The sequence below is a fragment of the Lipotes vexillifer genome, unplaced genomic scaffold, assembly GCF_000442215.2.
Source record: "Lipotes vexillifer unplaced genomic scaffold, Lipotes_vexillifer_v1.1 scaffold773, whole genome shotgun sequence".
NCBI lineage: Eukaryota > Metazoa > Chordata > Mammalia > Artiodactyla > Lipotidae > Lipotes > Lipotes vexillifer.
The window spans coordinates 314,594-338,184 of record NW_006786767.1 but is presented as its reverse complement, the minus strand read 5'-3'; the positions used below and the strand labels follow the sequence as shown (position 1 = coordinate 338,184).

Genomic DNA, 23,591 nt, shown 5'->3' with positions numbered 1-23,591 from the left:
CATCAGCTAACAGGCAAAATTTAAGCATACTCAAAAGGCACTTTTAATGGCATTTATTTTAGCAACAACAACATTCTTACAATGGATAATTTTCATAGGCTTATCTGCTCAGGTACTTTAATTAGCAGTTCTCACATATACAAATTTATAAATCATCTTTGGTGCTCTAGGAACCTACAGAAGAGATAACAGCATACAGAGAAATGTAGTTAAGTTGAAGCTTAAAAGAAATCAAATGAAAAGCATCTGGCTCCTGCCTTAACTTTTCCTAAGTTGACCCTAAATAAGCTATCTGCAGTAGCCGCCCCTAAAGCAGATGACAACAGAAGACAATCACACATTGACATACTGGTTTCCAGAGGAGTTCTTCTCTAACAGAGACAGTAAACCGGTGGTAGCTCATTCCTTAGGAAAGGATTCCTATTAAATACCCAGAAACAGCTATCAGCCAAAGCTATTGCTTGTTCTCATCACATCTCTGTATCTTCAGAATTGGAAGAAGAATGAGAGGCTGTACTGTGGGCCTGTGCAAAAGAAAACAAAAGATCTATAAGTGGTAAGAGTGTGAACATCAGGAGATGGGTCATCTATTCTAGAGTTGCATGACTTAAATTAGGGAGTAGAGTCACTCACTAGAAGCCAGGTGACCTGAATTCTATACTTGGCTTTGTTTCCAGTTTGCTGTTTGACACTAACACATTTCTTAGTGTCCATATATATATAATTTCTCTTCTATAAAGTTAGCATAGTACTATAATGACTTCCTATAGAGGTATTATAGAATTTTTTAAAGACACCTAGAATACAAGGTCAGTGGCTATCATATATGCTATGGTCTGCAAGTCTGTATCTCCCTAAAATGGGTAAGTTGAAACCCTGTTCCCCAGGGTGATGTTATTAGGAGGTAGGGCCTTTGGGAGGTGATTAGGTCATGAGGGCAGAGCTCTCACGATTGAGATTAGTGCCCTCATAAAAGAGGCCTCCCAGAACTCCGCAGCCCCTTCTTCCATGTGAAGGCGCAGCCCAAGTCAGCAGTCTGCAACCTGGAAGAAGTCCTTCACCAGACACTGAATCTGTCAGTGCCCTGATCTTGGACTTCCCAGCCTCGAGAACTGTGAGAAATAAATGTTTGTTGTTTATAAGCCAACCAGTCTATGCTATTTTGTTTAGCAGCCCAAACAGACTAAGACAGCATGTATTCATTAAAAACGAGTATTTGTTTTTTATATTACCAATCAATAGAAATAATGTAACAGAAAGAATATAAAACTTTTAGAGTCTTGGCTTTGCCATACATTTTCTTTATGAACTTAGGTCAGTTTACTTTTGGACCTCAAGTTCACCTGTGAAAAGAAATTGAGACCTACCAAGGAATTTATCTAATCCAAATACATATGGAATAATGCTTACTGTTCCCCAGTAATAAAACTTGAATATCTGCCAATTATTTTAAAAACAATACTGTCACTAACCACCACCATTCATTTTCATGCTTACCATGAAGCAGACACTACTCAAAGCACTTTAACAATCTTAATTAATATAATCCTGATAACAATCTGACAAATTATCCTTGTTTTATAGGTGGGGAAACTGAGGCACGGAGAATAAATCCATTTACCCAAAGCTGATAAATGGTAGATCCAGAATTTGTACATAAATAGTCTGATTCAGTTTCTTCTGGTGGTTCCCATTATAATTTTGATAAGTTACCATCAACTCCACACTATGAAAAATAAGATGTTCTCTGTTCTTATACCATCTCCTCTCTGCCACGATAAATTTGCTAGTTCTCTTTACACTGTCATTTTCTAGTATTTTAGGAAATCTGTGGTAAACATAAACACATGGTGCACTTATTAAGGACTTTACCAGACTCTGGTTAGATAGATCACTAAAAGAAATGCATCACCACTCACTCGTTCTTTTGCCGTGTGCGAGTCTTGCTCTGCTTCCTCCAGCGTTCCTTCTTCAGGATCAGGGGCGTCATCCAGTGGATTAGCCATGGAGGAAACGATAGGGATTTTCTTAGCCTGGAAATAATCATACGCTTTCTTTTCACAGACTAAGAGTATGACATTCTTGCCACTGCTCTGGATTCTGTCCACCACCTTCTCATAGGGCTCATCCAGTACATTCACTCCATTCACTTCAATGATGACATCCTCATCCTCTAGCCCAGCCAGGTCAGCAGGGCCACCCTTCTGTACCTGTGGGCAGAGGTTCTGAGTTATCGCTTCCAAACACAGATAACAGAATGTTAGACTAGCTATTCTTCAGAGGAGAGATGAGGACATTGAGAATTTATTCTTAACCATGTTATTATTTCTCCTTGAGGTAGAGAAGTTGAGAATGGTGCTCTACTGCTTTTTTCCTTATGAAAGCTACAACTTCTGTACTCAAATGAGTAGTGTCACAGTGGTTGAATATCATATGTCTTCTGGATTGAAGGCATTAGATTTCATAGGTCTGCCTTCTTTGTCCCCAACTTGAGAGCTGTAGAGATAGTCTCCTCACTGTCAGTCCCTGCAGGGTAGGGGCATTATGCCAAATGCACAGAAGCAAACAAGTACCACTCCCAGAATCATTAGTGACTGTCACCACAGTCATGACAACTCACTCTGTTTACAGTATTTGATTTGAAAGTATCTATAGAGACAATTAGGTGGAACAGATGTTTAAGAAATGAAAGATGTGAGCTTAGGATGTATTAGTACCTATCTTAAAGGGTACAAGACCATAACAGCATTATTTGAACCCCCATGAGACTCTCAGTGTAAGCCTTCAATGTAACCTTTTTACTGAGCTATCAGTGAGTGGGAGAAACTGGGACTCTCCTAATTGTGACTGTTCGTTGGGCTGCCGGAACCAGATCACCATACCTCTTTGACGAATGAGCCTGGCTGACCCTGAATTGCATTTAAGTGAAAGCCATAGCCATCTTCACCTTTGACCAGCCTGCAGAGTTTAGGCTCATGATCTGCTACTTCCTCTGTAGTATCTGGGCTTGAGACCTCCAGAGGGGCAGGCGTAGGAACTGGAGCCTCCTTGACAGACCCATTAGGCAGTTCTTGATTTTGATAGTAGAGTAATGGAGAAAAGCCAGCCTTTTGAAAATAAAGGGGAAAAAACCCCATTAATTGTAAGTATGGGAAGTTACACTTTATTAAATGTGCTGGTTTAATTTATAAGGTATCCTCCATGTTCCACTCCTCTTCCAGATACATCTGGCTGTGGGCTGTAAAATTTCTCTACTACCCCAAACAGAAAAGGTATAAAGGAATATTGAGCTTGGTTATAGAGTAATGAGTGTAAACATGTAAACAAATGTAAATATATATAAAATAAAAGCGGTATAGAATGTTGTACAAAGATCCAAAAATAAGTCTAACAGAACTGCCAGTTTATTCTGATTCCATGATAGTGAGCGAGTCACTGAACAAACCATAGGCAATCTCCCCGTTAGGAGATTATAGACATTGAGTGACTTGCCCAGTACCTCATGCAGAGCAGGTTCACCTGGCCCTTCCCCTTCAATAAGATGGTCTTCAGAACTCTTCAGAGCTCCTTAAACACATTAGAGAAAGTGAAACATGAGACATTATCTTTACCACTATTTGAATTACACGCAGTAATTAATTGAAGGAGGGGGTAGAGGAGGTTGGCAATCATGTGATCACATATGGTAACAAAAGTCAATTCCAACCATTTGCTACTTGCTTCTCCCCCTCCCCCTCCAGTCCTGTATCTGCTGTGCTCAATTTATTTTACTATTTATTATTGTAACCATTAGCTGACACTTCTGTTAAGCCAGACTCCTCACTATCTTTAAATACTTCTAATCCATCTCAACTCCCAGACCATCCATGTGAAGAAGGCAGTGATGGTCTCAAATATAAAAGAGGCAGAGAACAGGAAACATATGACTGGTTTGTGTTACAGAATGAAGAGTTTAGCTGAGTGTGGGTTTTAGTTGAGAGAATTAAAAGGGTATATTTGGGTATAGTAAGATCTTGGATCAGTAGTTAAATTATTGCCCACAAGCATCCAGGACATTTGTTAGGCAATGAGTAGAAAAACAAGCAATTGAAGGTGAGTACGTGTGCACTGCCTCAAATCATACTGCTCAGCAACCTGGATAAAACTGGATTTGGGGTCCTGGTATCATCTGTCTTACTAACCCCAAGACCACATCTTCCTTTCTTATCAAGAGTAGCACCAGCACAGAACCTGCTAGTTACCTAATGCAGCTAACTTCAGACCTTTCAATGATATACTTGCAAATCTTCCCACATTTCTTTCTCTTTAAAATGTGGAAAATTGGGGGCTTCCCTGGTGGCACAGTGGTTAAGAATCCGCTTGCCAAATAGAACTACCATATGACCCAGCAATCCCACTACTGGGCATATACCCTGAGAAAACCATAATTCAAAAAGAGTCATGTACCAAAATGTTCATTGCAGCTCTATTTACAATAGCCAGGAGATGGAAACAACCTAAGTGTCCATCATCAGATGAATGGATAAAGAAGATGTGGCACATATATACAATGGAATATTACTCAGCCATAAAAAGAAACGAAATTGAGCTATTTGTAATGAGGTGGATGGACCTAGAGTCTGTCATACAGAGTGAAGTAAGTCAGAAAGAGAAAGACAAATACCGTATGCTAACACATATATGGAATTTAAGAAAAAAAAATGCCACGAAGAACCTAGGGGCAAGACAGGAATAAAGACACAGACCTACTAGAGAATGGACTTGAGGATATGGGGAGGGGGAAGGGTAAGCTGTAACAAAGTGAGAGAGTGGCATGGACATATATACACTAGCAAACGTAAAACAGACAGCTGGTGGGAAGCAGCTGCATAGCACAGGGAGATCAGCTCGGTGCTTTGTGACCACCTAGAGGGGTGGGATAGGGAGGGTGGGAGGGAGGGAGACGCAAGAGGGAAGAGATATGGGAACATATGTATATGTATAACTGATTCACTTTGTTATAAAGCAGAAACTAACACACCATTGTAAAGCAATTATACTCCAATAAAGATGTAAAAAAAAAAAAAAAAGAATCCGCCTGCCAATGCAGGGGACATGGGTTCAATCCCTGGTCTGGGAAGATCCCACATGCCGTGGAACAACTAAGCCCATGCACCACAACTACAGAGCCTGCCTTCTAGAGCCTGCAAGCCACAACTACTGAAGCCCGTGTGCTTAGAGCAACAAGAGAAGCCACCGCAATGAGAAGCCCACGCACCACAATGAAGAGTAGCCCCCGCTCGCCGCAGCTAGAGAAAGCCCGTGCACAGCAACAAAGACCCAATGCAGCCAAAGATAAATTTAAAAAATAAAATAGAATGTGGAAAACTGTCAAAGTGACTCATCACATGCAAAAATACCACTGATATCACTACCCAAACAAGCAAATCAACTGTATCTGACAGTAGCAGCTAATCTTGAGGCAGAGGACAGTAACATTAAACACTTAATGAGTTTTTACTCATTCTTCACTCAAATATTTGGTGTCTAGTATGTTCCAGGAACTGTTTAGGTGTTTGTTTTATTCACTGATATATATCAAAGATCCAGCCACCTCCCACCTACCCATCTATGGAACTTCCTTTGGGGTGGAGTGGGTAGTGAAGACGGAGGAAGAAGATGGCAGCAAGCATCTTTTTAGGTCCAATTTCTCTCATATTAACCAAAACATTAAAATTATAGTTCAGTCATGCTGTCATAAGTTTAAGAGGCATTGACAAGGGCTTGATGCCAGAATTCCCTTTACAACAGCTACAGCAGTGACCTCCTGACTTCTGCTTGATTTTTTCCACCAACTGGGAGCTCCCTGCTCTCCAGAGCTTGTTCCTGGCAGCTTCAGTTGTCCTTAAGCCAAAAGCTAGCTCCCTGTGCCTTCTCTATTTGGTCAAGCTGTGCCCCACAGAACACCTCAAAAATAAGTCTGCTTCCTGCACATAATAGCCTTCCAAATTCATTAGATAGATATAGATAGATAGTATAGAGATATATAATATATATATAACATTTTTTAAATCCATTCATCTGTCAGTGGACACTTGGGTTGATTACATCTTTTGGCTGTTGTGACTTAATTTGTGGCCTAACATATTGTCTGTTCTGGAGAATATCCCTTGTGCACTTGAGAAGAATGTGTATTCTGTTGTTGGATAGAGTGTATGTCTGTTAGATCTAGCTGGTTTGTGTTGTTCAAGTCCTCTAGTTCCTTACTTCTGTCTGGTTGTTCTATCCAGTATTGAGAGTGGGATATTGAAGTCTCCAACTATTATTGTAGAACTGTATTTCTCTTTACAATTTGGTCAATTTTTGCTTCATACATTTTCCCAGCTTTAATGAAGTATAATTGACAAATTGTATATATTCAAGGTGTACACATGATTTGCTAGACATATACATTGTGAAATGATTACCACAATCAAGTTAAATTAACACATCCATCACCTTACATAGTTACCATTTAGCCTTTCAAATTCTTGAAGATGTTCTTTCTTCCCCAGAGTCTATGCTTATTCAAGAGAAATATTCACATAGTGTCTTACGAAACCTCTGCCCTGGTTCCCTTTCTTGACACTGGCCTTAAAGTGAGGTTCTCAGAACAGGACAGAATGTTGATTTAACAAACATTTATATGTGCCAGGCATTATTCTGAATGCTCCAAATATTAACTCATTTAACACTCATAGCCACCCTTCACTGTAGCTACGCCCATTTTACAACGAAAGAAACAGGCACAGGGAGGGTAACTTACCCAAGATTACATTACTGGTAATTTCAGGTATAATCTGACCAACTCAGTACAGTAATACTACCATCTCCAGAAGCTAAGTGTCAATTAATGTAACCTTAAATTGCATTTTTTGGATAGGGGCAGAGTGTCATCAAGACAAGTGTCTTGAAGTATCTAATCAAAATGTTGTGCTGGGAGGGATTATGGCATAATAAAACCTGCATTCACACACCGGCTTCAGTCTGCTAAGCTGTGTGACTTTCACCAATCATCACTTAGTCTAAGTTCCATTTTTTTCATCTAAAAAGGAGGCTAGGGGGCTTCCCTGGTGGCGCGGTGGTTGAGAGTCCGCCTACCAATGCAGGGGACACAGGTTCGTGCCCCGGTCCGGGAAGATCCCACATGCCGAGGAGCGGCTGGGCCTGTGAGTCATGGCCGCTGAGCCTGCGTGTCCGGAGCCTGTGCTCCGCAACGGGAGAGGCCACAACAGTAAGAGGTCCGCGTACCACAAAAATAAATAAATAAATAAATAAATAAATAGGAGGCTAGTACTACCACCACCTCTCATAATAGTCCTCCCTCTATATCACTTATACACCTTTGGATGCTTCTATTATTGCATATCACATAGAACAAGTTCATCTTTGTTCATTTTTGTGACCAATACCCAGCAAGGCAGATGGTGCCTTAGGAGGCCTCCAAATGTCTGCTAAGCTAGAGTGAACCTCAGTTCTTGTGACAGAACTGTTATAAAAACCTTAAAATGTGCAGATAATAGCTGTTGTGATTAGAGGAAATAAGGTTAGTTTGACACCAATTGGTCTTGGTGAATCTGTGTTTCTACTCCCTTGCTTATAAACTGTTTAATAATCCTTTCTAGGCTTTTACATGGGATTGATAGAATGTATTGGTCTATAGTTTAAAATCCTATTATTCCCTATTTGGGAAAGTTAGGGCTACATCTGCTTATTTCCAGGCTATTGTTCCTAGGTTTTTCCCAGGTCACCAAGAGAGATTCTGCAGTTATATTTGCAAATTCTTCCAAAATCTTAAATCTAAGGACTTAAAAGTCATGTACCAATCACTTGGCATTCTCTTACTCTACCAATTTGAGCTTCAATGCAGCCTTTATGATGATTTTATGCCCCTTCCAGTATGAAGATCAAAGTGGTAACTTAGCCAAAGTTTGAGGGCATGACTGAATGGACCCAACCTTAATTCATGAATATGTGGCCTTGTATTACTTACCAGTTTATATATGTTTTCCGTCTCTTTGTCCACCACCAACAGTGAAGTCTGGTCTCCACCCTTTTTAATCATTTCCACCACACTGTCATGATCGAGGGACTCTACAGACTCGCCGTTGACAGCAACCACCAGGTCATTGTTCTTCAAGCCAGCCTTCTCTGCTGGACTTCCGGAATCTATGTCCTTAACGATTTGACCTACTCACCCCCACCAAAAAAAAATTACTAAAATTATCAGAAAGACCACTAAAAAACAAACTGGGGGATTTCTGCTGGAACCTAAAGCCCTTATAAAATAGATATAAAAGGCATGCTGAGTAGTACAACTCCTGTCCTTCCCACTGGCACCCTAGGATGTCTATACACATCCTATCCAGCCTCATTCTTTGGTCAGAACTCATTCCAAGAACAAACCCAGCCATTAATAATGAAAGGGTTTTAAAGAATGTTGTTACTAAAAGTGTTTGGGATTCGATCTTAACAAAATAGCATGCTCAGCAGTAAGAAGGGTCAGCAAAGTCCCAGCAAGTCCGTGTGCATACTTGTATCTGTACATCTTATGTAGAAGTTGCCGTAAAGAAAAAAGGGGGAAGGGAAGAATGATGAACAAAACCAAAGAATTCAGACCCTATTGGAAACCCATGCTGGCATTTTCGTAGCAGTTGGGCAAATTCAGTTGTGAACGCGTTTGTGTGTGCACGCCACAAGGATGTGTCTTTAGCCTTATTCTCGTGACTTAAACTATCTTCACCAGGTGCCTCCAGATCTCTCACACTTTTTTTTGTCCTTCATTCAGTTTTAACAAGCTCCAGTTTCACTTTTCCAGCTAGCTGCTTGGCATCCCCAACTGGATATCCCATAGATTCCTCCAATGTACTGTATTCAAACCAAAAATCATCTTGGCCTGTCTCCCTCATCTTGGTCACCTGTTAGTGGGAGCACCATCTCCCCAGGCACTGACACTTCGCACCTGATTCTTCCTCAGCATCCACTCCTCATGCCTAATCAGCCAAGTCCTTCAGTGCTACCTTAATATTTTTAGACATCTCCTCTTCTCAAGCCCTAGATCCTCTACCTGAAATTCTGCCTAAACTGCCACAGCACCTTACCAGTTGCTCTCCCTGTCCTTAATGCTCCCCTTTTCCAATGCAGACCTGCCTCCAGATTCATCCTGATGCAATGTCTGACCGAGTCACTCCCCAGGGCAACAGCATGAACATGGGCTTTGGAACTAAACAGACCTGAATTTGATCCTAGCTGTACCACAGCTAACTGTTTGACCTTATAGAAATTATCCTATCTTCTTCAAGTCCTCAATTTCAGCAATTTTTGCAGAATTATTAGGAGTAATTGAGATGTGTAAAGCTCCCGAGACACCGTAGGCTTAATTTTTCTTCTCTCTCACACTGTTCAAAAAACATTTAACTCCCCGCTGACTATAGAAACAAGTCCAAACTCCTCAACACGCACTAAAGGTCTATCATTTCTCGCCAGCCAACCTTTCTAACTTGGTTTTCTGTGCTACACATTAGATGCCAATAAAACTGTGCCTGTGTTTTCCTGCTTTATTCACACAGTCCTGTCTTCATGAACTGGCCTTCCTGTCCCCACTCCATCAACTTGCCCATATTCTATTCATACTACAAAGCCTGAGCTCAAGTGCTGCCTTTACTAAGAGGGCTCCCAGTACATTTTTAGTGAGAAAAACTTGCTCCATTGAATTTCCACAGTATTTTATCTGCCCTGTATTAAGGTGCTTCTCACCATCTACCTTCAGTTATGGACACACATGTCTTATCTCCTCTACTAAACAAGAGGCTTCTTGACTGAAGAATTCTTGTCTGATTCACTTGATATTCTCAAGGGCCCTGAGGATGTTTTTACATTATATGAACCAAATTAATGTTTCATAAATTAATATAAATATATGATTAAAAGAAAATAGCAACTTCTGGGTGAATAACAGTTCACATGGCCTGAACCTACATTTTTTTAATGTATTCAGCTTCTGTAGGAGGACCTTAGTTCTTTCCTCATTGAATTACAAGGAACCAGAAAGACTCCTGGTTCTCTTCAAGTCCCAGATCCCAACCCACCCTCTGCCTCAGACCTAGGGGTGTGTAGGAGCTGCCTCACACCAGCTCATGAAAACACTTCGCAACTTTGCATTCTGTGCCAGCATGTTGGTGGCTTGAAATCAGACATGGTGGGAGTATTTACACCACAAAAAAACAACACATGCTACAAATTAGGGTTTTTTTTTTTTCCAGAGAGCCAATTTACCAGCATACTACTGCCCAGATCCAAAATTCTGCCTTATAATTCTGCTGTGGAAACCTAGGGACGCCTATCATCAGGCCCCCATATGCACGGAGTTAAACTGACCCAGCTATGCTTCCTAGTTTCTTAGTACTTCCTTCATGAATCTGATGGGGGGGTTGGGGGGCCTAAAGGAACTCTGGAGTCGGACTGGGATGATGAATTGGATGGTTACACTGCCAGGTTTTCTGCTCCTCTAGTGCCTTACCTTTCTGTTCTGGGCCTGCCCTCAGATAGAAACCATAGCCATTGCTTCCCTTCTTCATCTCCACAACCCGGGGATGGTGGGGTAGCAGTTTCAAACTGGCTGTTTCTCTCTTGAATTTTATCTTCTGCTCACTATGGTGCTTGTCAGTTTCCTTGTCCACCAGCAGGAACATGACGCAGCTTCCGGACTTCTTCACCTGCAACAGCATACACAGGTGAGGACCAACATCAATCTCCAAGAATGATGCTGGGAAATAGGAAAGTTTCTAGGCACACAGTCTATAGATTCAATAGGAAATATGAGATGTGAGGCCTGAGTTTAAGCTGTAATACTGTTTTCTACCACCTCACTGGTATTATGTATCTTCCCTCATACAGTTGTCGTTTTTCGCCTTCTTAAGTATGACCTCACCCACACAGATGCTAACTGAACCCAAGTGAAAGCTGTGTACCCAGAAAGGTATATAGGTGAAGACTAGGAAAGGAGTTTGAAAAAGAAACTAAAGGTCTACTTTGAAAAATCCTTCTACCAAGAGAAGATAAAGTTGGTCAATTTTCAAGGTTCCATATGACCCCAAAGGAAAACTTCTGCCGGACTTCCCTTTTGGTGCAGTGGTTAGGTATCTGCCTGCCATTGCAGGGGACACGGGTTCGAGCCCTGGTCCGGGAAGATACCACATGACGCGGAGCAACTAAGCCCGTGTGCCACAACTACTGATCCTGTGCTGTAGAGCCCACGAGCCACAACTACTGGTGTCTGCGCGCCTAGTGCCCGCGCTTCGTGACAAGAGAAGCCACCGCACACGGCAACGAAGAGTAGCCCACAGTCACCGCAACTAGGGAAAGCCCACGCGCAGCAATGAAGACTCAACGCAGCCAAGAATAAATAAATAAATTTATTTTTTAAATTTATAAGTAAATAAATTTATTTAAAAAAAAAAACCTCTGAGTGTTTTCCATGTGTCATGGAACCATGCTAGACATAAGATTTGGGATATAACAGGTCTTCAAATACTCCCCATGTGTAGCTCAATATTCATCACCACACTGGTTATCTTCCAGCTTGTATTAAAACATTTTAGTAACATTGGCTCAACATTCCCTTTATTATAAATTTAGAGGGGGATTCCAACCCCCCTCTAAATTGGAATTAATTCCAATCAATTACAAATAAGATCCAAAAGATAAAGTTAATGGTTCTTTAGAACACTTTTCTTCAAGACAACATGAAACTAGCAAAGGCCTTATTCCAAAACCCTATATTAACACTTTATACCACTAGTGAGTCTGTCTGCTCTTAATACAAAGGGTTAGCTTCCCATTATTATAGTCCTCCTGTCATAAACTACCATTCCTGTCTTCCTGTCACTTCCAATGAGAGCAGAGTAAAAGATACGGTAAGAAAAGTACTCCTTTGGGATATACCTTTTCAACCACCTCCTCATGCGTGGCATCCTCTACATTCTCTCCATTCACTTCAATCAAGCGATCATCAGCCAGGACTCCTGCTTTCATAGCCACACCTTGAGGTTTGATATCAATCATGCACACTCCCTTTTTACCTGAAAGAGGGTAACAGGTGAACAAGTGTCACAACTCCATTACACAGAAAGTCCAACAGCAAAGGGTTTTCTCCCAATAAGACAAAATTAGAACTTCAAATTTTAGGGCTAACTCAAATAGACTTTGGCTTCTGATTTAGAATGACAATTAGAGCTCATAGCGCAAAACTTGACAGAGCCATTACTCAGTTGGCTTTTGTTGATCTAAATAGGATTTCTGAGCCCAACTAAATGCAAAGAAGCAATCTCAGGTGGCACTGGCTTCTTGAACCAGAAAGTACCAAGTCATGGCCACACTGCATCCCTGTGTCATACTCCCTTTCTTTGCATTTGTAGAATTAGAAGTCGTCTGCTCCACTCTGTCCTCTTTAATTAATGCTATCACCAACCACCACATCCAGTGGAGTGAAGAAATCTCACTGATGCAGGCTAAAGAGAGCAGAGGCACAGGAGGAGAGGAAAGCATCTGCACAGTCATTGTGTATTAGTAGGTGGTATGATTTAGGTGCTTCTTAAAGAAATGCTGTCAGTTCTTTCAAGATATTAATATATCAGCCTAGGCAAAGGGTAACTTCATAATGACTACATAAACAATTTGCAAAGAATAACAGTAATTTAAACTCTGCTTCCTTAAATACTTAACATTTCTCCTGTTACCTTGTTATGTATTTGTCATGAAGAAAAAATTTTCTTCATAACACTAACCTAAACCATTCACCATGGACATTACACAAAGGCCAAATGAGTAGAGTCTGAATTACAATTTCTTTTTCTTTTTTTTTTTCTTTTTTTTTTTTTTTTACCATTTTACTGATAACCAACCTCTGAGAAATGCCAAGCTTCCCTTGACCACCTACATCACTGTGTTTTAATAACTGACAAACTTGAGAAATACCTCTTATAGCTAGTTGATTTCTCTTGCTACAGGTTAAATAAGCCTTGGAAACTATTTTATGTTTACAATTGGTCTGCTGTTTAGCACTTACCAAATTATGACCCACTATGAGTACCTCTCCAATACCAGAAAGAACAGGGAAGGAGCAACCTTAGAGGTGGAACCAAAAGGCTAACACAGCTATGGTTCCAACTTCAATCCCAGTGGAATCATTAGAAAACAATGGTCAACTGAGCGTGGGTCAGCCTGCAGCTCTGAAATTCTAGAAACAGAACTTCTAGTGTTTTCTGATGGTTGGGATTTCTCAAATCACTGTACCTCTCAGCTAGAGGTCAGGAAGTCACGACAGAGCTTGGCCACAGCTGAGGGTACTATTTAAATGCCACAGGAGGGTGGGGATTTTTGCAGTGTCCTCAGCAACTGTAAGAGTGGCTGATACATAAATAGGTACTCAAGAATTTTTTGAATAAGTGACTACCTGGGCATTCTGAGAGATGAAAAGAGATATCATTCTAATTCAAGAGTGGCTATCGTGGAGAACCTCCCTTCTCTTGCCTCTTTTTCTCCATTCTCCCCTCCGTCTTTACCCACGAAGAAGCATCAACCCTCTAACCCTCTGGCCTCAAAGGCTCAGCCTGACAAACACTGGGGGACCAGAGTGCCCAGTGTCCCCCACACAGTGCTGCTGTGTCTTTGCACAACTGTGCAAAGCAAGGGAAAGGCCAGGGAGGGAAAGGGAGAGAGAGGCTGCTGTTGAATCTCCATAGCAACTGAAAATTAGTCAAAGGCGTCATTAACAGATAACAGTATCTTTCTTCTGGAAAGCTGTTTGTCCCTGCCCCACCCTCAAGCTCACCTTGGACAGTTTTCAGAGAGAAGCCATAACTACTCCCCTCCTTCACCAGGTAGCAGAGCCGTGGCTGTGTCCAAGTCTGTGCTCCTCCATTCATCACAGAGGGCAGCTTCTTATCATTCAAACTCGACTCCTGACTTTGACCCAACTCTTTCAAATCTACTTGTTTTTTCATAGCTTTCTCATAAGAATCCCCATCCAGGACCAGTAAAATCACTGAATTCCCACTTTTTCTGACCAGATCCACAACCTAGCAGGAAGAAAGAAAAAGGTTAACTTTAACAATAACCCTCTATCAACCACCGGGGTGGGGGCCAGGGGAGGGCTCACCATCTGGCTCATTATCTGGCCCTGGAGATTCTACTAGCTGACCCCTGACACCAGAATAGTTAGCAGATCGTGCCCCAGCCCTCTCTGCCCAGGCCCCTCCCGAGATCCAGGTACATATTAGGCTGGGCCTCTAGCACTACTGTTATAGCCCAACCCTAGCCCAGGGGACTTTTATTTTTTTGTGTGTGTTTTTTTGCTGTAGCAGGCCTCTCACTGTTGTGGCCTCTCCTGTTGCAGAGCACAGGCTCCAGACGCGCAGGCTCAGCGGCCATGGCTCATGGGCCCAGCCGCTCCGCGGCATGTGGGACTTTCCCGGACCGGGGCACGAACCCGTGTACCCTGCATCGGCAGGCGGACGCTCAACCACTGTGCCACCAGGGAAGCCCTAGCCCAGGGGACTTTTACTAGGACTGGTTCTTTCCAGGGACGAATGCTGCCCTAGAGCACAACAGGTCCTCCTGGGTCTATGGAGACAGCATAGTACAGTGAAAAGAGCACCCACTTAGAGGCAGACAGAATTGGGGTAAGGTCAGACCCTCCCCCACGTTCACTACACGAACACATTAGCAAGCTAAGGTGACTGAGCCTCCACTTCCTCATCTATGAAATAGTAATATGAACCTCATGAGTTGTGGTGGGGATTTAACAAAATAATGAGTATGAAATTGCCTAGTATAGTTCCTTTCATGTAGCAAATATGCAATGCACATTAGACATGACACTATTCAAACCTAGGAATAATTTTTACAGTTCTTGGTTAATCATGGGAGACTTGATTAGCTGGCAGAATATAGCCATAAAGGTGTCCTGCCTTGCCAGTGGCAGCCAGGAAGGCTCCACTGACCCCCAAAACTAGAATCAGCAGAGATGTGGGAGCTGAAGAAATCCTAGAAGCAGAAGAACCCCAAATGTCCCATTTACCTGTGTATGCTCTTTCTTGTCCACAAAGACACCATTAATCCTAAGAACTCTGTCTCCATCCTGGAGACCTGCCTTCTCTGCTGGGCTACCCTTCTCAACCACCCGGACCAGGTGGCCATCAGTGTCCTTCTCAATTCGCAGGGAGAAGCCATAGCTTTCCCCTTCCTGTTTAGACAGCTTGCATTCTCGGGGGTTGAAGGTGGAGGCCATTTCTGTGATGAAAAACAAATGGGTAAATCCACAAGACAGAAAATCTAACTGGGGTGAGAAATCTGTCCTCCATTTCCTATACCTCTATTTTTCTGTCACACCAAATCCAGACTGTTCAGGTAGCAACATTCGGGGTATAGGAAGCCACCTTCCAGGACTTGCTAGTGACTTCTAAATCTATTTCTCCCCGAAGATGACCTTTCACATGAATTTCAGACCCATGTATTCGGCTAGGTACTGGACAGAGATGTTTCCATTTCAATAGCTCCAAAACCAAATTCCCCTTTGTCCCCTGACCAAAAGAAATTAGTTCCAAATACATTACCTAAAAATTTTAAGGAAATCCAAGTCCACTTTCATTTAAATATTTGAAGAGCTTGCCAAGTTCTGGGCATTGAAGATAAATCTGTGGATAAGACAGACCTATACTTTGCCTCTCATATCAGGGACAACATGTTTCTACAGAAACATGGGATGAATGATCTACTAGGGAAGAACAGAGTGTTAAGGGAGAATATAACAGAGGGTCTTGGTAGTAGGGAATGGGGTGGGAAGAATTAAGAATGGCTTTCTGGAGAAATGACTTTCCCAAGACCTGAAGAATTAGTAGGAGTGGTGAGGTGAGACAAGATAAGGAAGACCTCAAACAATTAAAAATCAGAGAAGCCAGGCCTGAGAGCTGACCTGGTACATTGGAAACAGATAGAAAAGTGGTTTCTAGGATGCTGAAGTTCTAGTCAGAACAGAGTAGGGATGCCCAACAGAGAGAGGATTCCCGCTGCCACGTTAGATCTCTCCCTCCTGAAGCGCTTCCGTTTCCACCCATCCTGCCCCTCCTTTCACCCCATTGCAAGAGCAAGGCTCCGGGCCACAGGAGGAGGAAAGGAAAAGTGTGAAAACCAACAGCTTGGGGCCCTGGCACCCAGTCATTAAGGATCAGATTCCTGCTAGGCACAGGGAACTATATTCAATATCCTGTGATAAAACATAATGGAAAATAATATGAAAAATATGTATAACTGAATCACTTTGCTGCACAGTAGAAATTAACACAACATTGTAAATCAACTATACTTCAATAAAATTGAAAAAAAAAAAAAAGATTCCTGCCAAGGGTCCCCAACACCTCCTGGCTTGAGCACTTGAGAATAGAGGCCAAGAACTGCTGGTGTAGAGCAGAGGACCGAGAGCAGTAGGCTAGACTCTGCTGATTAAACTGCCTGCACGGCAAGCCCTCATGTTCCCCTCGTCACAGCTCCCTCCAGTAACTCAGAATAAACCATCCGTTTCTCCTGGAGGGACAGGAGCAGATGACCGCACAGGGTATGGGGGTGGAGGGTGGAGGAGAGACAACAAAGAGCTCCAGGCTCCCTAGAAGCCACACAATGGTGATTGGAGATGGCCACCTCTGACTTTTGTGCCCACAGAAACATACAGTACAAACGGGGCAGAAAGCCTCCCACGGCCCTATCCCTCGGCTATTGCAGGGTCTGGCAGCCAAGCCACCAGGGGCATGAATGACTAAGAAGCCAAGGAAACAAGAAATAAATGGACAATGTTTCCACACTAGTCTATATAAAATGGATAACTAACAAGAACCTACTGTATAGCACAGGGAGCTCTACTCAATACTCTGTAGTGGCCCATATGGGAAAAGAATCAAAAAAAAAAAGAGTGGATATATGTATATGTAAAACTGATTCACTTTTGTTGTATACCGAAAACTAACACCACAGCGTAAATCAACTATACTCCAATAAAAAATTTTTTAAATAAAAAAATAAATAGACAATGTTTCAAGTGATCTCTTATGAGGGCCTGAGGCCTAAGCCCACCCCAATGAGGATCAAGGGCAGAGAAAAGTGAAACCACAGTCACCATGATCACCGTCCACACCTGGGAGAGCATTGCAGCTCTGTCTTATCATGACCAACCGCCAGGAAGATGCTGCTTTGAGAGGAAAGGGGGGAAGTAGGGAGTTAGGGGAGGAGAGGGCAGCGCCAGAGTGGGGCTTCCTCACATGCAGGAACCTGTGTGTGGCCCCTCTGACTCTGACCCATGACTTTTCTTTCTACTGATCATCCAGCCTGCAAGCATTCCGTTTTCCAACTGGAATCCACATCTATGTCCAAACTTACCCCTAGATCCCTATCAGCCCTCAATTTCATAGGCTTGAAAAGCCTTGAAGGGAAAAAAAATAAAAGCCCTCTGAAATTTGGAAGTATCAATAATTATAGAGAAACCTCATCCAAATCCTACAAAATTCGAAACATGTCTTTAAAACTATTCAAAATAAGGGCCATTAGCTGCTATGTTTTCATCAAGAGATGAGTCTGTTTCTGATCAGCGTATGAATGCTCGTTTCTAAGGTACCCACCCCTACAATTCAGCCCTCTCACACTCTGCAATGGCAGCCACGGATCTTACTCTTTTTCTCAAGGATAGAAGATGAATCCTCCTTGCTCGTAGGGTGGTCCAATGTTTGGGGAGAAAAGAAACAAAGTTTTCCTGTATCTCAATAGAGACCTGAAAGCCTGATATACAAGGAAACACAAATCCCTGTTTCTGGGCAAAATCTCAAGTTGTTTGTGTGTTTCTTTCTTTCTTTAAGTTTCAAACAGTCAGACAGTAATCACTCAGATCTGCACTTATGTCTTTGAAACCTCAGGTGTTCGAGATCAGAGTTTCTTTTCACACCTATGGCTGAAGCACAAAGAATTAGAGCCAGTTCACACCGATAAAAATACTGATAGATCTAAAAAAAAAAAATCAGAGTTTCTTTTCACACCTATGGCTGAAGCACAAAGAATTAGAGCCAGTTCACACCGATAAAAATACTGATAGAACTAAAAAAAAAAAAAAAAATACTGATAGAAATGCTACCACTCTGGGTGGGAAACAGCTGCTGTCCTCAGGCCCAGATTACGTCCTTCCACCCTGTCTGCTCTTCCCACAATTCAGCCACTAAAGGATTAATGCTGCCCCCCACACCAAATATTTAACACCTTCAACTGTACCGATAGAGAAAGGTGATCAAAACCCCCAAAGCTTGGCCTTACATAGGGCCCTGAAATTGTTTGTTTCCTGTGCCATCTTGTAGAGAGACAGTTCAACTAGGAATCAAGAGGGCTGGGCTCTGGTCCAGCTCCAGTCCTGGGTTTGTCTAGTCCACAGCCTGGTTTATACTGGCCCCTAAATCAGGGCTGGCATCAGTCACTTTAGCAAGACGCTGTCACTGCTCCATGATAAGGATGCCTGGAACTCTGGAACATAGGGCCTAACTAGGAAGGATGTCTGTATTTAAGGATACTGTTTCCTGTTTCTTCCTCCTTTTCTTGCAAATCAAAACCACAGTGTGATATCATTCACCTCACACCTGTCAGAATGGCTATCATCAAAAAGACCACAATTAACAAATGTTGATGAGGATGTGAAGAAAAGGGAACCTTCGTACACTTGTTAGCGGGAATGTAAATGGGTGCAGCCACTAACGAGAACAGTATGGAGGTTCCTCAAAAAATTAAAAATAGAACTACCATATGATCCAGCAATTCCACTCCTATTTGGTATATATCCAAAGAAAATGAAAACACTAATTTGAAAAGATACACACCCCAATGTTCATAGCAGCATTATTTACAATAGCCGAGATATGGAAGCAACACAAGTGTCCATCAACAGATGAATGGATAGAGAAGATGTGATACACACACACACACACACACACACACACACACACACACACACAATGGAACACTACTCAGCCATAAAAAAGAATGAAATTTAGCCATTTGCAACAACATGGATGGACTTGGAGGGTACTGTGCTTAGTGAAATAAGTCAGACAGAGAAAGACAAATACTGTATATTATCACTTATATGCGGAATCTAAAAAATAAAACAAATGAATTGTTTGTTTGTTTAAAACAGATTCACAGATATAGGGAACAAACAAGTGGTTACCAGTGGCGAGAGGGAAGGGGGTGGGGCAAGATAGGGGGAGGGGATTAAGAGGTACAAACTACTATGTATAAAATAAATAAGCTACAAGGATATATTGTACAGCACGGGGAATATAGCCATTATTTTATAATAACTTTAAATGGAGTACAGTCTATAAAAATCTTGAATCACTGCTGTATACCTGAAACTAATATAATAGCATAAATCAAATATACCTCAATTTTTAAAAATTAAAAATAAGTAAGGTAATAGTTTAAAAAGAAAAAGGATACTGTGTCCTATTTCTTCAGCCCCCACCCCCATCTTCTGCTTCTTGAGAATCCAGAGATCAGAACCCTATGGTGGAGAGATATGCAGTTAGTGAAGGCCTATGGATTTCCATAATATCATATCAGCGATCATCTGATTCAGGCTGGAGTCCATCAAATCCTCAGCAGGCCTTACTCCCCAGTTCAAACAGCCAAAATAAAATACTGGAAATGAAAGAAAGCTCTAACCATTTCTGAGCTCTGGGGGAAAAAGTCAATTTTTGGCAACAAAGTTGCTTGTCTGTGGGAAGGAGAACAAAGTGCTGGTGGGCAGGAAAGACTCAGTGGTGAGAGCCAAAGAGATTTTTTTAATCAAAGTTTATTATTAATCATACCTTTAGACCCCACCTTCTTCTAAAAGGATTCGATTATTGCTACCAGGAAAGGCAATAATATATCCAAGGTCAAGAAGAAAAAGTAGGTACATGTTAGAAATCAGGAAGGCTAGCTAATAACAGAGGGTAGGTAGGACCTGTGATTGTGACCAGAGAAGAAAGAACTGAAGCCACTGGGCTATTTTCCACAGGAGAAAAATAGCTGGTGGGACCCAGGGGACTCTCCCAAGGCCAAGGTAGCCAAGGTCTCCCGGCTCCAGGCAGCCATCAACATGGACCCATACACGATCCGAGTCAACACCCACCCTCCCCAGCGGTGCTGCACAGAGCCAAGAGTCCGTGCAGGAGCTGTTCCTGAGAGGATCACAACCACAAAAGTGAGACTCAGACAGTCAGAAGGGTTCAGCTTAATTGGCCCGGGCTAAGAGGAAGCCTCATTTTCCCTTCAGTTTGTGTGTTTGGGGCTGGAACCTACATGACCTTCCTCAGCAGGGCTAGTTGGAGAAAGAGTGAGACTCCATTTCAGGTGATTCCCACATCAGTGGGACTTGTAGTGAAGCATGCCTGCCTTGTCACCCGGCACGTCAGAGAGTCCCCTGTTCCACGATAGGTGCTGTAAATGGAAAGGTCCCATTAAAAAATACCATGGGCGTGAATGCCTGTAAGCCCCCACCCCGTACCCCTCCAGTGCAGGGGAGGGCTAGGAGTGAAGGGATCTTAAAGCCACTTAGCTCATCAAAAATCCATGATCTCCGGAGAAATATTTGAGAGTCTCAAGGTCAGTGGAAACCTGAGAAGAACACAAAGCATATCCCAATACAAAATGGAACACAGGGTTCTCCGAATTATTTCGTGCTCTAAAGCAGAGTTATTTGTCTAACTCCTGTAAGCTTCCAGGTATTATTTTGTAAAAGAATCCTTAAATTGCTATAGATCAGCTAACACACAAGCCAGGGAAGAGCAAATTCTTCTGAGGAAGGTAAAGACAACTCCTGGAAAAGCGAAGTCAGAAAGAATGAGAGGATATTTATTTGTCTCCTCAGCCCTGGGAGCTGTCTACCCAAAGTCAGCAGCTGGTTTCATCTGAGGGAACAGAGCTACTTAGTTGACAGTGTAAATTTATAGACCATCAGGTGATGCCAGTAATAATAAATCACGTTACCATTTAAAAACTCACCATATGTCAGGCATGCTACATTATCTCATTTAATCCTCACAATTACAAATTTAATCTCAATCCCAGCGGGCCCACAGAATCACCTGCAGAGATTTATAAAAACAGATGATTAAACCCCACCTCAGATCTACTGACTCAATCCAGGCTTGAAACCTGAACATAAGCATTTTTAGAATCCCCACGAATTTAAGAAACTAGTGCTCAAAACCACCCTTTGCTGCTCACAGCTTCCCTTCTCTCCCCTCAGTCTTGGGATAACACCCTCATGGGTCAGAGAAGAATGTCAAGGTTGGGTGAAATATTAACGGCTACCTTGAGCTCACCTCTACTCAACTTGAGAAACCAAGGTGGCAGCCTGGTTAGGAGAGGGCCTCAGGATCCAGCTCTGCCCACAGTCCTGCCCGGCCAACAGCATGGAAGTGTGTGGCAACCTAAAGGCTGTGACCCTGCCTCCCTCCCCACGTTCTAGTTCTGAGCCAGGAAACAGAATCCAGCAGCTGAAAACAACCTTTAACAGCTCCCATGGGCTCTTTGTCCAAAGAATTAAGTCTGAGGGGGCCCTCCCCTGGCAGCAAACCTAACCACCCTAAGAGCTGAGGCCATTTCTCCTCCTCCATCACGTTATGGGTGGAAACCCAAACTCCATTCCTGTCTGAGGCCGATCAATTAGATTCTCCAATTAGCATACGGGAGTGGGTGCAGCTTGTTTGGGATCATGCACACAGGCCCCTCAAAATTCTACTGAACATCAAGAAGACATATTACCCCAAATGTGATTTCATTTGTCCATGCCACAAATATTTGCCTCACACTTATACGCAAAACACTGTTAAGCGGTTGACAGAATAAAGTAAAACAACAGCTCTATCCTCAAGGACTTTATAGTTAAGTGGGGGTGAAGGAAAAGTTTTAGTACAAAAAGAACTACCACTATGAGCAGAGTACAAATGCCATGAGACCTACAACATGGGACAAATTAAGGAAAGCTTCACTAATTAGGCAGGATTTGATTTAGACATTGACAACAGATAGGTAGGATTTCAACAGGTACAGAAGTAGGAAGAGAACATTCTAGCCACAAAGAATAGTGTGGACCTCAGCCATGGAAGTAGGAAAGTTCTTGGGTATGGTCAAAGAAGAGCTAAAACTCAACGTGACTGAAGAAGAGACAACAGGAGGACAGCCAAGATGTCCTCTTGTCATGGATGACAAGTTAGACTGTAAAGGCCTCGAATAGCAGCCCAAGGGATCTGGCCTTAGTTTGGTGGTCAGGGACCACGCAAAGGTTATAAGCAGAGGAATGACAGGATCAGAGTTGGGCTCCAAGAAGGATGGCCTGAAGCAAAGACATACTGGAGGTAAGTCAAGAAAGAGGCTCTTGTAATGGTCCTACTCACATGCAACGAAGGCCTGCCCCAGCCGGCAGCTGTGAGAATAGAATGGAAGTGACAGAGGTGGAGGAACTACAGAGGGGACTGAGTGACATATGGTATTAACTCTTCAATCCTGTCCTCTCAGATTTCTCCATGCAGAGATGGCCTCTGACAGGACAGGTACAACACAGATGTCCAAAATATTTATTTACACTGACCATGGCTAGTGTCCAGGAAATACAAGAGGTCCCTATTCCTCTCCCTAATTACTGCTTACCTCACTCACACACAGTTTTGCGGTGGGTTCAAGAGGCCTCGTTGCACAGAGTGGTACATGCACAATTCAGTCTTCTAAGGTCACCACTCAATGTGAACGTAGCTGTGCTTTTGGCTCCTCTCAGCTCTGAGTTGCCAGGATACCCTAATTCTGTGGCCATCTTTTCATTCTGTCTGTTTCCCCATAAGTGGTATACTTTCCCTGGATTTATTACCCTTGCTCAGTTTTTTCTACTAACCACGCTTGATACATTTCCTAGACTCCCCTTCTGTATGGAATCAGTTTTGTCACTCCCAAAATTCCTATGTTGAAGCCTTATGACTGTTTGGAGATAGAGCCTTATAAAGAGATAATTAAGGCTAAATAAGGTCACAAAGGTGGGGCCTGGCATCTTTATAAGAAGACACAGAAGTGCATGTACACAGAGAAGAGGCCATGTGAAGACACAGTAAGAAGGCCACCATATGCAAACCAAGGAGAGAGGCCTCAGGAGAAAGCAACAAGGCTGGCACCTTGATCTTGGACTTCTAGCCTCTAGAACTGTGAAGAAATAAATTTCTGTTTAGGCCACATGGGCTTCTGTTATTCTGTCATGTGGTATTCTGTTACAGCAGCTCAAGACTTAATACATCTTCCAAGTAATGCTGCCCACTTGGACTGGGTGTTAGAAAGGAAGAGGTCAAAAAAAAAAAAACCAGGGCTTCCCTGGTGGCACAGTGGTTGGGAGTCCGCCTGCCGATGCAGGGAACACTGGTTCGTGTCCCGGTCCAGGAAGATCCCACGTGCCGTGGAGCGGCTGGGCCTGTGAGCCATGGCCGCTGAGCCTGCACATCTGGAGCCTGTGCTCCGCA

General features: G+C 42.7%; 1 protein-coding gene across 3 annotated transcripts in view; it reads right to left on the bottom strand.

Moving 5' to 3' along the window:
• Nucleotides 1-37: 37 nt before the first annotated feature.
• The window catches only part of PDZK1 (PDZ domain containing 1), a 32,861-nt gene continuing 9,307 nt past the window's right edge, over nucleotides 38-23,591 (bottom strand). Inside the window, exons 1-8 of one of the 3 annotated variants that reach the window (XM_007459363.1) lie at nucleotides 15,098-15,312; nucleotides 13,850-14,096; nucleotides 11,962-12,098; nucleotides 10,538-10,733; nucleotides 8,012-8,208; nucleotides 2,883-3,107; nucleotides 1,920-2,210; nucleotides 38-524 (exon numbers count right to left, since the gene is read on the bottom strand). In XM_007459363.1, coding sequence (XP_007459425.1) covers nucleotides 471-524; nucleotides 1,920-2,210; nucleotides 2,883-3,107; nucleotides 8,012-8,208; nucleotides 10,538-10,733; nucleotides 11,962-12,098; nucleotides 13,850-14,096; nucleotides 15,098-15,307 — 1,557 coding nt within the window. In that variant the 5' untranslated portion in view covers nucleotides 15,308-15,312 and the 3' untranslated portion in view covers nucleotides 38-470. Of the gene's footprint in view, nucleotides 525-1,915; nucleotides 2,211-2,882; nucleotides 3,108-8,011; nucleotides 8,209-10,537; nucleotides 10,734-11,961; nucleotides 12,099-13,849; nucleotides 14,097-15,097; nucleotides 15,313-23,591 lie in introns of those variants that run through there. The other 2 variants (XM_007459364.1, XM_007459365.1) reach the window with 2 other exon arrangements.